The sequence below is a fragment of the Pipistrellus kuhlii genome, unplaced genomic scaffold (genome assembly GCF_014108245.1).
Source record: "Pipistrellus kuhlii isolate mPipKuh1 unplaced genomic scaffold, mPipKuh1.p scaffold_m20_p_11, whole genome shotgun sequence".
NCBI lineage: Eukaryota > Metazoa > Chordata > Mammalia > Chiroptera > Vespertilionidae > Pipistrellus > Pipistrellus kuhlii.
The window spans coordinates 46,465,842-46,482,395 of record NW_023425416.1 but is presented as its reverse complement, the minus strand read 5'-3'; the positions used below and the strand labels follow the sequence as shown (position 1 = coordinate 46,482,395).

The 16,554-nt window shown below is 41.2% G+C and overlaps 1 protein-coding gene across 3 annotated transcripts in view; it reads left to right on the top strand.

The window, feature by feature from the left end:
• The window catches only part of ULK4 (unc-51 like kinase 4), a 215,037-nt gene that overhangs the window by 45,442 nt on the left and 153,041 nt on the right, over positions 1-16,554 (top strand). For 2 of the 3 annotated variants that reach the window (XM_045579447.1, XM_036431957.2), the window contains exons 21-23: positions 354-536; positions 8,278-8,405; positions 15,191-15,327. In XM_045579447.1, the coding sequence (XP_045435403.1) occupies positions 354-536; positions 8,278-8,405; positions 15,191-15,327 (448 nt within the window). The remainder of the gene's footprint in view (positions 1-353; positions 537-8,277; positions 8,406-15,190; positions 15,328-16,554) is intronic. The other variant, XM_045579448.1, reaches the window with a different exon arrangement.

Below are 16,554 nucleotides of genomic sequence, written 5' to 3'. Positions count from 1 at the left end.
AACATCGATGAGAGAGAGTCATCGATCAGCTGCCTCTTGCACACCCCCTACTGGGGATATGCCCACAACCAAGGTACATGCCCTTGACCGGAATCAAACCCGGGACCCTTCAGTTCCCAAGCCGACGCTCTATCCATTGAGCCAAACCGGTCTTGGCAAGAATATCTAATGTTTTAAAACAACTTTAGTTTTCATTAGCAGCTGGATTATTGTTTTATTTTTCAATGTGTTGAAAATTTCCAACTCACTTAAGCCAGAAGCAGTGACGAAGGAGCACGCTAAGTGCCTTCTACGCTGACAGGCCTGGCTGATGCCCTGGGAGTGACTGACAGCTCGGCGCCCTGTCCCCGCAGGCCCTGTGCCGGATCACACGCCACTCCCCGTCCGCCTTCCAGAGTGTCATCGAGAAGGTGGGCCTGTCCTCAGTGATCACCGCCCTGGCCTCCGCCATCTGCAGGGTCCAGCAGTACCTGCTGACCTTGTTCACCGCCATGCTGTCCTGTGGGGTCCACCTGCAGAGGCTGATCCAAGAAAAGGTTTGCTCTTCCCTTCACCTCATACTCCACTGTCACACTGTTTTCTCCCACCGTTTCAGTCGAATATCATCTCTGGAGGATTTATGTTTCATCTCAAGGCACCTTTTTGAACTTTGCCATGCCTGTGTACCATAGGCCGTTCATCTGAAGATGTTATGAGAGCCTTTCAGTGATTAAAATGGAAATGGCTCTGCCTGCTGGTCCCATGTCCATAATGAAAAGCTACAAAATGTCCTTTCTGTACACTAGTATTTCTCATGCCACCTCTTCTTCTCTCCCCCTCCTCTTTCTCCTTCTCCCCCTCCTTCTCCTCTTCATCCTGGGACTCGTCTTCTTCCCTGTCCCATTCCTTCACTTCCTCCAACTTTTGCCCCATATCCTTTGTCTGCCTCAGGGAGGGGTCCCTTTACATTCTGACTCACTTTTATTCCTTTCCTTGTCCAATTCTCTGTCAGTGCCACACACCCCGAGAGCCAGCCCCCGTCCTCCTGCTTGTAACTTAGTCCCCATCTACTGCTTTGCTTTCCCATTATTTTATGTACAGTCGTTTGTAAAATCACATCACAAAACTGCAGCACTCTGAAGAAGGCTCTGTAGGGTAGCTTTCCTCAGAGTATCTTCTCTAGGCCCTTGCTGGGTAGCTCTGTTGGTTAGAGCATCATCTGGAAACTCCAAGGTTGCTGGTTCGATCCTGGTCAGGGCACATACAAGAATAAAAAGGTTTTAAAAAAGTGTTTCCCCAGTCCTTGCTGAAGAGAGAGCCCTGGGCCAGCACCGGCATCTTCTGGGAGTGTGTTGGAAACGCAGGCCCCACCCAGGCCTCCCGAGTCAGAATTGGCATTTTACTGAGTCCTCTAAGTAACATATTTTAACTTTATGGTTTGAGAAGCCCTGCCCTAGAGTGTTAGCATTCAATTCAGTGAGGTGTAAACAGGTGAAAAAAGAGGACCCTGGTTATATATACATTTGGAAAGTAGTGAGTTAGAGAGAATCTTAATGGGCAGACTCTCCCATTGTTTCATATGCCTATGTGTCTTACGAATCTTCGTGCGGTGGTTTTTTTTTTAAAATATATATTTTATTGATTTTTTACCGAGAGGAAGAGAGAGGGCTAGAGAGTTAGAAACATCGATGAGAGAGAGTCATCAATCATCTGCCTTTTGCACACCCCTTTCTGGGGATGTGCCTGCAACCCTGGACCGGAATCGAACCCGGGACCTTTCAGTCCGCAGGCTGACGTTCTATCCATTGAGCCAAATCGGTTTTGGCCATGCAGTGTATTTATAACTTATGGGACCACTGGTTACTTTTCAGAGGGAAATGCTTGTCACATTGGGTTTTTGCAGAATGGTGAAGGTGACGCTGCCGAGTGTGAATGGACCCACTTACGTGTTTCCTGTGGTTCCTCTGCACTGCATGATTTCAATTTTGATTTTCATACTACAAGTTAAAATTTCAATAGTTACTATTAATAGTGGTCAGGTTTGCATAGTAAACTTGGCCTGTGAAAGTCTGAGAGCAAGCCATTTCTTGCCTTTAATTAGTCTGATTTAGACTTTGCTGAGAGATGTGAGCTTCAGAGGAAGTATTTTTTTTCCAACAGTCTGCATATTTAACTTTTGCTCCTAAATTTTCCAAGTCATTAATGTTGTTGTCAGTGTATTAGAAAAAGCACCACTCGAGCAGTTTGACTGTGTAAATTGTGATAATAGAGGCTGAGAGTTTTAGCAGGTTTTTTCCACCCGAGCAGAGGCATGAATTAATTTAGTTTCAATATGATATTCACAAGCTGGTCAGATAAGAACTTGGTAGTTGGGCTTCCCTGCGGTGTGGGACGTGTTGGGGAGATCTGGGGAGAGAAAGAAGGCCAGCGAAGCCGAATGTAGGCATCAGGGATGAAGGGCTGTGGCAGGAAGTCAGAAGTAGGAGAAGACAAAATAAAGTACTTATCTCCCTAACTTAATATCTTTAAAAATTTTATATGTATCTTTCAAATTCACATTTGTTGTGAATATATATGTGCACATACACATACATTCATCTATTCCCTCCTTCCTGTTGCCATGCACACGTGCCATCAGAATTTTTTTTACAGACATGGGATCAATTTTATATTGTTGGTTAATCCATACTTTTCCTATCATTAGAATAAGTTAAAGCCAAGCAATGAGAATGAGGGTGATGGATAGTATGTTGTCCTAAACCTGCACTGACATATACACACAGAAGTTTATTCACATATAAATACAACTGTGTCTATACATACATGTGTGTGTGTGTAGGGAGAAGGGGAAAGTATGTGAATATCACATTTAACTAGACAACTGCTTTATGATTAAATCACTGGTATGGCTTCAAAATACACACAAAAAGCTTATGTTAAGAACTCAGTGCCTGATTCTTAATGTTAAGAAATCGAAAGCATAGGAAACTTCTGGAATCCCATTCTGCTGCATTTCAATTAATTGAGCTTAACACACTCACATCAGCTTAAGTCACATAGATTCAAACACCTGTCTCAGTCATTTTGTTCCTGGCATCTGTGACTTTGAATGGACTTAGTAGCCGGATCATCAGAAATGCATCCTTTGGACTTCGTTTGCTTTGTGGGGGAAGGGGGCAGGTGGTTCCCTTAATGATATAATATGAATTTTTAAAGCCCTACCATATTCCACAGGTGAGTTTGTTCAGGCTCACCGGTCAGACAGCTTCCTTCTGAGTGCCCTTGACGAAGATACTGCCTTTTAAGGTTTTTGTGTATTAATTTTGACAGTAGCCGCTGTCTCTATTTGTGCAGTCTGGTTTGACTGCAGCCTTGCTTCAGGTTTAGCATTTGGACCAAGCAGCACAACAGCGATTAATAATAAACTAGAAGCCGCAGACCTCTGTTGTTTGTAAGCACTGTGGAAGTTCACTATGAAATTTCGTGCCTGCAGAATTTTGAAAAATCTGAACGCTAAGTTTAGTAAGGTTTTATTTCTCACAAATCACTAATCACTAGGTGTATAGGCTCACTGGTTGCTAATCAAGGTTTTCAAATATGGTAATTAATTTATGCATACTAATCAGGTGATGAGTGCATACTGTGATATTTTTAACTTGTCCTCATTAATAAATATACTCTACTAGAGACATTTTTTACTTAGACACGTGGCTGAACTTCTTTAAGGAAAGTATAATCCGAAAACCATTTTAGATTTAATCGGGACAGTTTTCATTTCCGTCAGTATGAAAATTGTGTCAGTGTAGTTCTACACGTGATTTCTCACTGCTTTTCCTTGAGGCTATTATCAGCGATGGCCAGGCCGTACTCCTTGATTTTCTCCTGTGACAGTTGATTGAAGCAGATCAGTTTCACTGCGTGAGATTCACAAGAGATAATTCTGACGTTTCCTACCTCATCACTATTTTCCTTCACCTCCTCATTTCCCCTTTATGATATGTGCTGAAGGGATGGCTCATCTTTTGCTTAATTATGATAAGGGTAACATTTTGTTTGTGGTGGATGCTTCCACTGTGTGGGCCCATTCCTAACATTCTGAATATTCCGTCCCATCGTCTTTATGTTCAATAGATATGTCCATTTAAATGGCCTCTGCTTTTTGTTTCCACATGCAAAATGTAGGTGTACTGAATGGCAGGGTGGATTTAAATCAAAGCTGAATAAACAGTGATTGCGTGCTGAAATGACCAGAGGTCATTTGTGCTTCTCTGAAGGTCGTTTTGATTAGTCCTCCATGCCATTAGGCCTTTGCCTGCAGTCTGCAATCTCCTCTCCTCAGGTGTTGTAAGAATAATACTGTTCTAGAAGTGTGGTGCTGTTTTGTAAGATTAAACACGGGGCCCTGGGCAACTAGTTGCAGGGAGGTGGTCACTGCTGCTCTTTCAGTTTTTCTGAAGTGGCTAAATCAGAATTTAGCTTAGATCCCAACTGCAGTCTGTAATATATTGCCTCTTCTTCAGAACCCAGTTCCCGTTATTTCTGGTGTTTGCTATAGTTTGCCTTGTTGGTTTGACTCAAAATCCTTAGTGTATTATTTTAATTTGCAAGATTCTTAGCAGTGACTTAATCTCAAGGGTTGCAGCAACTATTGAGAATAGTTGACCATAATAGTCAACTTATAGATGACTAACATAATCCTATTTGCTGTCATAGAAGCTCACTGCAGCTGCATCTTGTAGAATAGATGGAAGAATGCAAGGATGGGTAAAGCCTCCTGCAATAATTCAGGAAAGATGATGCATTGAAATAAGCACAGTGTTTCCCAAACTTTTGACATATGGATACCCCTTCTATAATTTTCATAACGCTGAGTACGCTTCGTACTCATGAGAACATAGAATTAGGCACAGCTAATGACGGTGCAGTGCATATCCCCAACAAACTCCGATGCAACACGTACCCCCACCAAACTTTTCCCGTACCCCTGGGGGTACGCATACCACACTTTGGGAAACATTGAAATAAGGCATCGATGGTGGGGTGGTGTTCTCGCAGGATTGGGAATCTATTGGACATAGGATGGAGGAGGAAGAGAAAGTCAAGAAAGATGCCCAGAATTCTGACCTTAGCAGGTTGATGATCGTTGGAGCAGATCCCCTTTTGGTAAGGTGCTAAGTTTGATGTTGGACGTGTAATACAAATGATTGCAGTATACCCTTCACTCATATTCACCAAAGATGGACATTTTACCTTATCTACTTTATAGTTTCTCTTTCTATCTCTTTTGTTTGTTCTTACCATTTCTAAGATGTTGTCTTCAATTATTTTTTATTTTTATTTTTAAAATATATTTTATTGATTTTTTACAGAGAGGAAGAGAGAGGGATAGAGAGTTAGAAACATCGATGAGAGAGAGACATTGATCAACTGCCTCTTGCACACCCCCTACTGCGGATGTGCCCACAACCAAAGTATGTGCCCTTGACCGGAATCGAACCCAGGACCCTTCAGTGGCTGACGCTCTATCCACTGAGCAAAACAGGTTTTGGCTGTCTTCAATTATTTCACTGAATATTTCCCCAAACAAGCTATGGATTTAAAAACCAAGTTGACATTAATTTAGCATTATTATTAGCTAATCTACAGATCTTATTCAGATTTTGCAGTTGTCCCAGCAATGTTCTTGTATGCAGAACAAAACCTCCTGATCTTAAATTGCAGTCAGTTAGCATGTCTTCTTAGAGTTCTATAACCTGAGTAATTTTTCAGTCTTCAGCTAGTGGATGTTTGAATGGCTTTGGAATTTGTGTGTGTGTGTGTGTGTGTGTGTGTGTGTGTGTGAGTGTGTGTGAGAAGAGGTCATATTGGTGTGGAAAACAGATTGTGATCATGGTCTTTGGACCACAGAGAACTAGAAGGTGACTGGTGAACCAGACTGTCTACTGTGCATGTGCTGGAAAGGCGAATAGTTGACTAACATAAGGTGGAAGCAGATCTGTTACTCAGGGAACCTTGGTGTTGATTCTGTTTTGAACAGAATGGTGAAGAATTGGCTTATTTTTTTTTTCTTTAGGAACTAGGTGAGACTGATGCATAGTTAGAGATATTGGGTCTAGTAATAATTAATGTCTTTTTTAAACATTTGTTTAAAATCTTGCTTGGCGTTGACTTGTATTGACATAACCTTCAAACACGTGGTATCTACAGAACGTGTGAAGTGCAATTAACAAGTTTTGCTTGAAAAAGTTTGTGTTTGGTTTGGTTTTTGTTGCAAAACTAGGGCTAAGAAGATGGCGGATGAAGAGCATATTCGGCACTGCATGCTTTACGAGTTCCAATTAGGAAGAAAAGCAAGTGAGGCTGCAAAAAACATCTGTAGTGCGCTTGGTCAAGATGCAGTTAGCACCAGAAAATGCCAGCATTGGTTTGAGAAATTTCGCGAGGGAAATTTTTCGTTAGATGACAAGAGTGGTCGAGGCCGTGTGTCCAATTTTGATCAAGAAGCTCTTCAAGCTCTTTTGGTGCAAAATCCTCAAATTACCCAACAAGATCTTGCGACAACTTTAAATTTTTCACAAAAAACAATTTCCAATCAATTGCGTGCACTTGGCAAAGTCCAAAAGTTTGGAAAATGGGTTCCTCATGAGTTGACCGACAACAACTGTAATCAAAGAGTCACAATTTGCAGTTCGCTCCTCTCTCGTCAAAACCGTTTGCCGTTTTTAGAGCAAATTGTTACCGGAGATGAAGAATGGGTGCTGTATGTTAATTTGAAAAGGCGGCCTCAATGGTTGGACAAAAATGAGGCTCCGCAGCCCACGCCAAAACCTGACTTGCATGCGAAAAAAGTAATGTTGTGTGTTTGGTGGAATTTTAAAGGAATTCTTCATTATGAACTTTTACCATCTAACCAAACCATTACAAGTGCAGTGTATAGTGCCCAATTGGAAAGGTTAGCCCAAGCTTTAAGAGAAAAAGAACCCGCGCTGATTAATCGGAAGGGCGTAATTCTTCACCACGATAACGATAACGCACAACCGCATACTGCAAGAATCACTGCTGAAAAACTGTGCCAGTTGGAATGGGAAGTTCTCCCTCAACCTGCATATTCTCCTGATATTGCCCCTTCCGATTACCAGTTGTTTCGTTCTTTGCAAAACTTTCTTCTTGGAAAAAAATTTAATAATGAAGAATGCCTCAAAAATGCATTGACCGAATTTTTTGCATCAAAATCACAAGAATTTTTCAACAGAGGAATTAAAATGCTTCCTGAGCGTTGGGCACAAGTAGTAGAAAACAACGGCAACTATTGTATATTGTTGATTAAATTTTGTTGCATTGTTTAAATAAATTCGATTTAAAAAAGTATTAGAAAACGACATTAATTATTACTAGACCTATACATAGACATCTCTCCAACCTTCAGAGAAACATACACCTGACTGTGTACATCTGTCTGTGTTCTTCCTGTCTGACAATATGGCGCCCACTGTAAAGGCCTGAAGCATGGTAAAAAATTGAGCTGCTTCCATCTGCCTTGGACACACTGTCACCGTTAGGGACTTGCCTCTGTGAAGGACTCCTGGGAATTTGTGTTCCTGCTCTGCAGCCATTTTGGTGACAGCACAATTCCATATTCTTGCCTACTTACATTCATTAACTTTTATGCAGAACAAGGGTTTTGTGCGTGTGTGTGTTTTCTTTTTGCATATTAATAGACACCTAAAATGATGTGCAATCTCTCAGAAGGGGAAAAATTGTAATACTTGTGTTATTCTTCTGTTTTGCATTATACCTTTAATTACATAGGAATCTATGTTTTCTCTTGTGTCAGGTGTTGAGTATCATTTTTATTTTATGTCTCTAGGACCTGTGCATGTGCAGGTTTGCTCAGAGGCTCCTGTCTGCATGCAGTGATGGCCGCCAGGCCTAGTTATCATGTCCACACTTGCACTTGAGTCTTTGAGTGGTTAATAGGCAGGCTTTGCTGTCCGACTGGCCTGGATTTGAATCCAACTTTGTGAATTTGGGCAAATCACTTAACCTTTCAAAATTCATTTTCCTTTTTCAAAATGGGGAGAATATTGTCAACTTTTTATGGCTGGTTTTCAGGTTTAAATGAGATCATACATATTAAAAATTTACTGTAGCATCTGGCACAAATTAAGAATGCAGAAACGGTAGCTGATATTATTTTATTTCCTGCTTTCTGTTTGCTTATTATAATCCATTAACCTTGAGAGTTGACTGCCCTATTTATTTCCTGTTTTCTAAAGCAAATGTTAATATCTCCTACAGGATTTTGTCTCTACCATTATCCGTTTGCTTGACAGCCCCTCAGCTTCCATTCGAGCCAAAGCCTTCCTGGTTCTTTTATATATTTTGATCCACAACCACGAGATGCTGCTGCTCAGCTGCCAAGCAAGGTATGACTTTCTCTGATGGCTTCATCAACGTGTTCAGATGGGTGCCTGTTTCATTATTTTTTAGCCTCTGTGTGTCTGGTATTGAATTTTTTTCTTGGTGTTCTCAAGGGTTTAATATTTCATGTGCAGCCTCCACTTGGAAACCCTGGAGACCAGGGGGGCTGTGGAACCGAAGCAGGTGGTGGGAGCTAGCTGGAGTTTCCTAGGCCTGAAGATGATCCCAGGCGGATATTGAGGTGGCTCTGGCTTTCATCTTTGGGAGCGATTCCTGGCCCAGGGTCTTGGTGGTAGTTTTCATCATTGTAGGATTCTGGAATGTACGGTAGCCAGCCCGCAGGACAGCCTGGTGAAGTAGAGGAAGGGGCAGGGCAGGGATCGGGAGTATTAGGACAGGCAGGTCTCTCGCTCTCTGGGCTCCCCCCACCCCGGAGCCGTCCTGCATGTACTCGGTTCTCTTCACGCTCCTTGCTTCCTGAGTAGCATCTTCTGAACTGTCCAGTACATATGCACCGTTGAACCCCAGAGAGACCGTAAAAACATGGTCTAATATCTATTTATCAGTTTAGCATTTTAATTATTATAGAATATGGAGGAGAGCCTGGTGTTATTGAGATGGATCTTGATTAGGGATTGGCAGACTTTTTCTTGTGAACATCTGGAGAGTAAATATTTTAGGTTTTGTGCATAAAGAGGCAAAATTGTGACTATTATGTAGGTACTTACATAACAAGAGAGAAAACAAATTGATATATATATATATATATATATATATATATATATATATGGTAATACAGGTATAATGAGAAGAATAGAATTTTTTTCTTGGTGGCTGGGGAGACAGAACATTTTGCTTAATTAGGGGTCAAAGTTAATGTCCCCCTCAACAAAGCAGTGACAGGTGTTCATGATAGTGCTGATCTCTAATGTTGTTTTATGATTTCAGAGAGGAAAGGAAAGGGAGAAAGAGATAGAAACATCAATGATGAGAGAGAATCATTGATTGGCTGCCTCCTGCATGCCACCCACGGGGGATTAAGCCCACAGCCTGGGCATGTGCCCTGACTGGGAATCTAAGCGTGACCTATTGGTTCATAGGTTGACATTGAACCACTGAGTCATGTGGGCTGGGCATTTCGTGCTTTTAAAAATAATATGTCCAGGGATTTTTAGTTATTAAGATGGGGACTTGAGAGGATTGGGGTTGTACCAACTAGGCAGAACTAGAAATCCAAAGTCTCTTTTGAACATGGCTCATGGAAATGTGAATAGATCCAACTTTTGGGAAAGTAACTCAGAAACACTTGTGACTATTAACAGTATTCATCACTTTGGTTCTAACAAGCCTACCTTTGATATTTAGCTGCTAGAAATAGAGGTATGAATTGTTTAGGAAATATGCATGATAGTATCTAATGTAGCATTGTTTCTAGTGGTCAGTATCTGGAAATATAATTCATGTCCATTGATATTGAAATACTTCAACAAATGATGGTATAGCTAAACTAGAAGTCACTGTCTCATTTGATTAGCTTGGAGGGATGTTCATTATATATAGGTAAGTTTAAAAAATGGAAGGACAATTATAGTATATTAACTAGAGGCTCAGCGCATGAAATTGTGTGTGGGTGGGGTCTCTGGGCCTAGCCTGTGATCAGGGCCATCTTATCACCACCCACCCCAGTTCCCCCTTTGCCATCCACCGATGGGAGCCTGATGGCTGGGAAAGGGACTGAGAGGTTGGCCATTGCTGCCTGCTTGTCGGCCCCACCCCCGCTGTGGGTTGCCCTTTGTGTGGGGGTGACTGGCAGGGCAGAGGCCTTGGCCTGGCACCGCCCACATCCCTCGCCACCCACCCTGGTTCCCATTCGCCATCGGTGATTGGAGCCACCACCCTGGCTCCCGTTCACCATCGGTGATTGGAGGCTGCCTGCTGGGGAAAGGGACAGTTTCAGGAAGCCATTTCTTCTTTCAGTCAAGCTATGCTCTTCTGAAGGGATACTTGCAAGATGAGTGAATTTCCTGGACTGGAGCATGTTACCATACTTCTTTTGAGACGTGGTCAGTGCACCTCATAATGACTGATCAAGCAGTCGTTCTGGTCATTTTGCCATTATAGTTGCTAGGGTTTTATTATATAGTATTATGAAGTTATTTTTAGAAAACAAATAAAAATGGCAAAATTCTTCTATTTGTGTGTATTTGTATAAAATTTTATTTTTAAAAACCTGCATGGAGAGATATACATGCAGATTATCTGAGGAGGATGGGATAGGGATATTATGTATCTTAATTCATTTTCAGCCTTATTACAATAAGTACATTTCACTCCTATAATTAAGAAAAATATTTAATGAAGCAACAAACTCCTTAAAACTAAAATAAATATTAGCAATTAGCAAAATTGCCAGTCAGTTTTGAAGGGGAACCCCTAAGGCAGTCAAAGCTCACATTTTTTAGACTTTGTAGATTAAATTCAGTAATAAAATTACTCCCAGACACACAGGCAGCCAGTACAGACTATGCAAAGTTGGTTTCTATTTGTTCCTTTGTGCTCGGCAGCCCACGTATTGGTTAGTGTGCAATTTTATAAAATGCTAGGTTGAATATAAAATTATGGAAAAGAGAGGCAGACTCAGGCCAGAGAGATGTTAAAAGTGTCTTTGATGAATTTATATGGAAAAAAGTCTCCCTTCCTTACTTGTCTCCTGAAACTCCACTTACTGCTGGAGTTCTGAGCTTACCATGTGCTGCCGTGTGCCTGAGACCCAAAAGCTCACGTCAGGAGCCCACGATAACCTTTGTAGATATTTTTCCTGCTTACCATTGTCACTGTTGGCCTTTTATGGATTAAATTTCAGCACATTTTTTATGATGTCAGCTTTCACGTCTTTCTAGCATGGCGGCAGTGAAATGGAGCTGTCAGAATCGGATAAAAATGATATGATGGCCCCAGAATGTCCACCTATTACTTCAAATGGCTTCATGCTCACACTGAATATGGCGGGTGATAAAATAGGGTCCTGTGTGTCTCTAGAAATGATAACCCTTTTAGAGGATGAATAGGCTTTTATATCTATTGTACGGGTTTGCTGCGAGCCTGACATGCCAGTGCCTCTTGATGGATCAGGTCTTCCAAGAGGTTTTGCACCCTCCATAACATTGCTGTTAAAATGGTTATGGGGGTGGGGGGTGGGGGGAGAGAAACACAACAAAACTGCTTTGATCTTAAAAGAACAATTAAAAAAATATTTACCCTATGTGATTGGTTAACTGTGTGGGAAAAAATTATCTTCTCAGCTTACACCATACAAAAGTCAATTCCAGATGGATTAAAGAATTATGTACCAAAAGAAACTATAAACAGCTGGAAGAAAAAATATGTTTAAATATGGGTAAGGACAGCTTTTCTGAGTAGAAACCATAATGAAAGAAACCATAAAAGGAAATTCTGAGAGTTTGAGGCTATATATAGATCAGATACTTTTTCTATTTCCCCAAAATCATAAATCAAAAAATTCTTGCTTTCAAAATCTGTACTTTTTTTTTTTCATTATATATAACAATCTATGCATTGTAAAGAGATTTATAAAGATGGTGAACAGATATTCAGCCTCCTTAATACTCAAAGAAATGCGAATTGAAATAAGCAAATATTATTTCTACCCATTGTAATATCAAATTAAGACAAGAAACTATCAATATCTTATGTCCAATTGGTGGGACTACCTTTTTGAGGGCATTTCCAAGTGTGTATCAGGAATCCCTCTGATCCAGCAGTCCACTGACATAAATAACCTTGATTACAGGTTTGTGCATTGGCTGAGGATGTCAGGTACCTGGAAGATCTTGGTTGCCAGATTTTCATTAACTTTATTAGATAAAGTTGAAGAACTTAGAGGCTCTTAAGAGTCTTCTTTGGGTTCTGATTGTCCCTGGCTGCACTATTTGGCAGCAATCCGATTTTCTCTTGGTAATCATGCTCACTATTGTCCTGTAGAGCAAGCAACCTTCTTCGTTCCCCCAGATTGAACTGTTGTGTCCTCTGGTGGGAACTTTTCCTCCCTGGGAACCAGTCCAGCGGAGCTCAGGGTCATGGAGGCAGGAAGATAAACCCTGGGAGCCGGCTATTAGATGTAATAGTGACAGGCGGTCACTCCCACTTCTACCCCGGGGTTGCCAGACCTGTGTTTAGACTATGGAAGAGACAAAAGCGTATGTTTTGCTTGCTGATTCAAAGCATATGCTTCATTGTTGTAAGATAGAGCCCAAATCTGCACTGTGTTTCCCAGTTGGCACTGTGACTGAGTTGTCAGGAAGCCATTTCTTCTTTCAGTCAAGCTAGACTCTTCTGAAGGGATACTTGCAAGATGAATGAATTTCATGGGCCGGAGCATGTTACCATACTTCTTTTGCTACTAATAAGTTCCTTTATGTTGATTACCATGATAGTAAATAAGTTAGTTATTAAGTGGTGCTAAGCCTTGTGCAATGCAAATTCCAAAAAAAATATGTTTCTTTTGGAACCTAGGTTGAGAACCACTAGCAGGGTTGCCTATGACCATTGGAAAACACAGATATTTACATGATGATTCATAACAGTGGCAAAATTACAATTACGAAGTAGCAACAAAAATAATTTTATGGTTGGGGGTCACTACAACATGAGGAACTATATTAAAGGGTCGGGGCATTTGAAAGGTTGAGAACCACTGTACTAGAGGGATAAACAAGTATAGGACATGACATGTTTGGCCACAGAAGCATGGAGATTCAGCAGGAGGACATTCTAGAAGGCGGGAGGGAAGCATACAGGTGGATGTGTGTGGAATGAGCATAAGGATTCCTTTAGAGACAGGAGTAAGAAAATTGTGGTCCAGTTAGTGGGAATGAATCCTGGAGGAAAATGGGGGTGGGGGTGGGGGTTGGAGAGTAGATTGGGAAACACAATCCTGGGGAGCAATGATCCTATTAAAGGCAATGGAGGAAAAAAAAAAAAAAAAAAAAAAAAAGAAGGGATCTTATTTATTTGTGGTCTACTTGGATTACTGTTCAGATTGTTAATCTTTTTAACTTGATACTAGGACATCAAGAAATATCATGTGCAGTTTAGTTGTAGAGCAATTGTAAAGTGTTTATGGATACTATGCTCAAATGTTCCCATATTTTATTCCCTTCGTAGACTGCGAATTCTTTTAGTAACTAATGTGCCCTTGTCAGTAAAGTGAATTTATTCTATAGCTTGTGTAAACACATTCTGTAATGGGAAGGCATTGGGGAGAGCATCCCAGAAGGAGGAAATGGAGCATCATTCTAGAGTTCGTTTCATATTGTTATGGATCCCATCAGTCTTTTATTTCTCCCAGCAGAATCCATGGATATTTCCTTACGTGGTAACAGCCTGTACTAGTAACTGAAAACTATTCAAGTAGCTTTTGCCTTAAAGATGTTTTAAACTACAGTAATTAAGCTGCACGTTATTAAATGTTGTCATAGATCATTTAAATTTCAGAGAAAAATATGACTATGGACAAGTGAGAATTTACTTTTTTATACTCTGCAAAATTTGGATTTCACTTATGAAATAGTGGAGTCCTATTGCTTTGGTTTACTCATTAATCAAGAAGATTTGTGGTCAGATTCTGCTGACTTAGGCACATTTTCTCTGCATTTGACTAATGTCATATATTCGTTAGAGTGTGGCTGGGGCTGTCATCTACAACTAGAACAGAGGATGCTCACCGGCTTCCATGGCACTTAAGATTTTTGATTTTGTTTTATCCCCATGTGTTCACACATAAAGCAAAACCATGAAAAAATCTGCTGAGAGAGCCACAAAGATTCCAAGGGTTGAGATTTCAGTCCCCTTCGCGTGTATTTATTACGTGTGAACCACCTCTTTGCATCTGGCAGTGGGAGCTGCTTGGAAATTCTCCCTGAGAAGTAGCAGTTGGCTGGGATGAGTGCGAGAACAGAGCTGGGAGATGGATGATGGCCAGAGAGGCCAGCAAGGGAGCCGCTGCACAGGGGCCTCGGCCTGATGCAGTCAGCGGGCTCTGTGCCTTTAGAGTGCTGAGGGGGGGAAGATGACTGGTGGGTCCAGCAAAGGGGATGGATATGGGCCTAACACTTGTAAACAGCAGCCCAAGTATCTCTAGAGTGATAGTCCAATATGATGGGGTGGACACAGCTGGTTCAGAAATTGATATTAAAGGGATGCCAGTGGTTTGAAGAAGAAATAAGTTTATTAAAAGGCAGAAATCATAAGATTACTGGACAAAAGGACACGTGAAACCTGGTGATGGAACGAAATTCTTTCTTTGGTTTTATGTACACGATTTACTAAAGGAATTGGAATTCATGCAGTTGGCCCGAGGTTCCAAGCAAATTGCATACATTGAATACTGATGACAAAGTGCAGGCAACTTGCGGTTCTACTTTGAATCTTTGAAGCTCTAAGAACCGTCTTCTGTCCAGATGCCTTTGCTTGCCTTTCACTAGCATCTGGGGAATGCGTTTTTGTTTTTATTCCATGGGCCAAGGGCAGATGATGTCATCAGGGCCCTGTGTTGTCATACACTGGCAGAGATACCAGTTGCCTTTCTTTCTGCGTAAATGTGAGGCTTTTCTGAGGCCAAATGGGCTGTGCCTGACGTGTTGCTACCAATCTGAATGCCAACATGGCGGGCTCTGCCCGCCCCCTGGAGACAGTGCCATGGCGGCATCTTCAGACAGATGCCATCAGCTCTCTTATCCTGAGCGGTGACCTGTCGCACCTCTGTTTGCAGACTGGTGATGTACATAGAGAGAGACAGCAGGAAGACCTCTCCGGGCAAGGAGCGGCAGCAGAGCGGCAATGAGTACCTGTCCAGATGCCTGGACCTCCTCATCCGCCACATGGTGCAGGAAGTGCCGCGCCTCCTGGGTAAGCCGCAGTCTCACCCGCAGGCCCCTTGCTGGGACCTGGCTTTTCGGCGTCGCCCCCTTTTTATTCTGGCTGGTGTGTCATTGCAGGCGAGTGAGCGACACTCTGCCTTGAATGTGTAGTTTCAGCATCTGTTTTCCTAGTTATTTTGCATCAGTGAGGTGACTGAGGCAGGAGCCCGCTGAAGGTTATGTTGGGGTGTCATCTATGGTAAATGGGTGGTTTTGAAAAATAAGTAAAAGGAAAGCATTTCAATTGCTCAAAATTGGACTGATGCTCTTATTTTGGATAGTCTCGCTCAAATTTCTCTCTGCTTACAAAACTTACTCTTTTAGATGAGAACCGCAGATTTACTTATTGTTCAAAGTACTTAGGAGTGCATACACATTAACATTTGATATTAAAGGCTTTCAGTATTAAAATTTAAAATTTTCTATAGCTTGAAAAATTAAAAAATATCTAACACTGATTTGCAAAAGATGTTTTTTACAGCTAATCCCTTGTTTCATTGTTATTTGCAGAAATTAAAATCTAAGGGAGGTTTACATTTAGTTTAAATCCCATTTCATGCTTTTGCAGCAGATGTAGCGTGAAACCAGGAATGTTTATTGCTAAATTGATCCCACCCATTTTGGTAAATAGACTCTGAAATTCATGATATGAAGTCAGAGTAATGGAAATATCTTCATGGCTGAATGATATGCCTCTTTGCTTCTTACTGATACTTTGGTAGATTTTTTATATTTTTAAAAATATTGATTTTTTACAGAGAGGAAGGGAGAGGTATAGAAAGTTAGAAACATCAATGAGAGAAAAACATCAATTCAGCTGCCTCTTGCACATTCCCCCCTGGGGATGTGCCTGCAACCAAGGTACATGCCCTTGACCAGGATCGAACCTGGGACCCTTCAGTCCACAGGCTGACGCTCTATCCACTGAGCCAAACCGGTTAGGGCTGGGATATTTTTTTTTGTCTGTTAATAACTGAAAATAGAGCATTTCAAAATTTATTTTGGATTGTAACCTTTGTTTAGTCTTCAGTCTGAAGGCTTTGTGAGTCTAGTTTCTTTCTACTAGACTCTCTCTGTTTAAGATATGCTGATTAGGTTCAAATGTCCACAATACAAGTTTTATTTATTATTGGACTGATCATCCAATGAGAAGTTTTATGAATTGATCTGGTTTTATTTCCATCTATTATTAGAAATTGTGATCTATAATCTATTC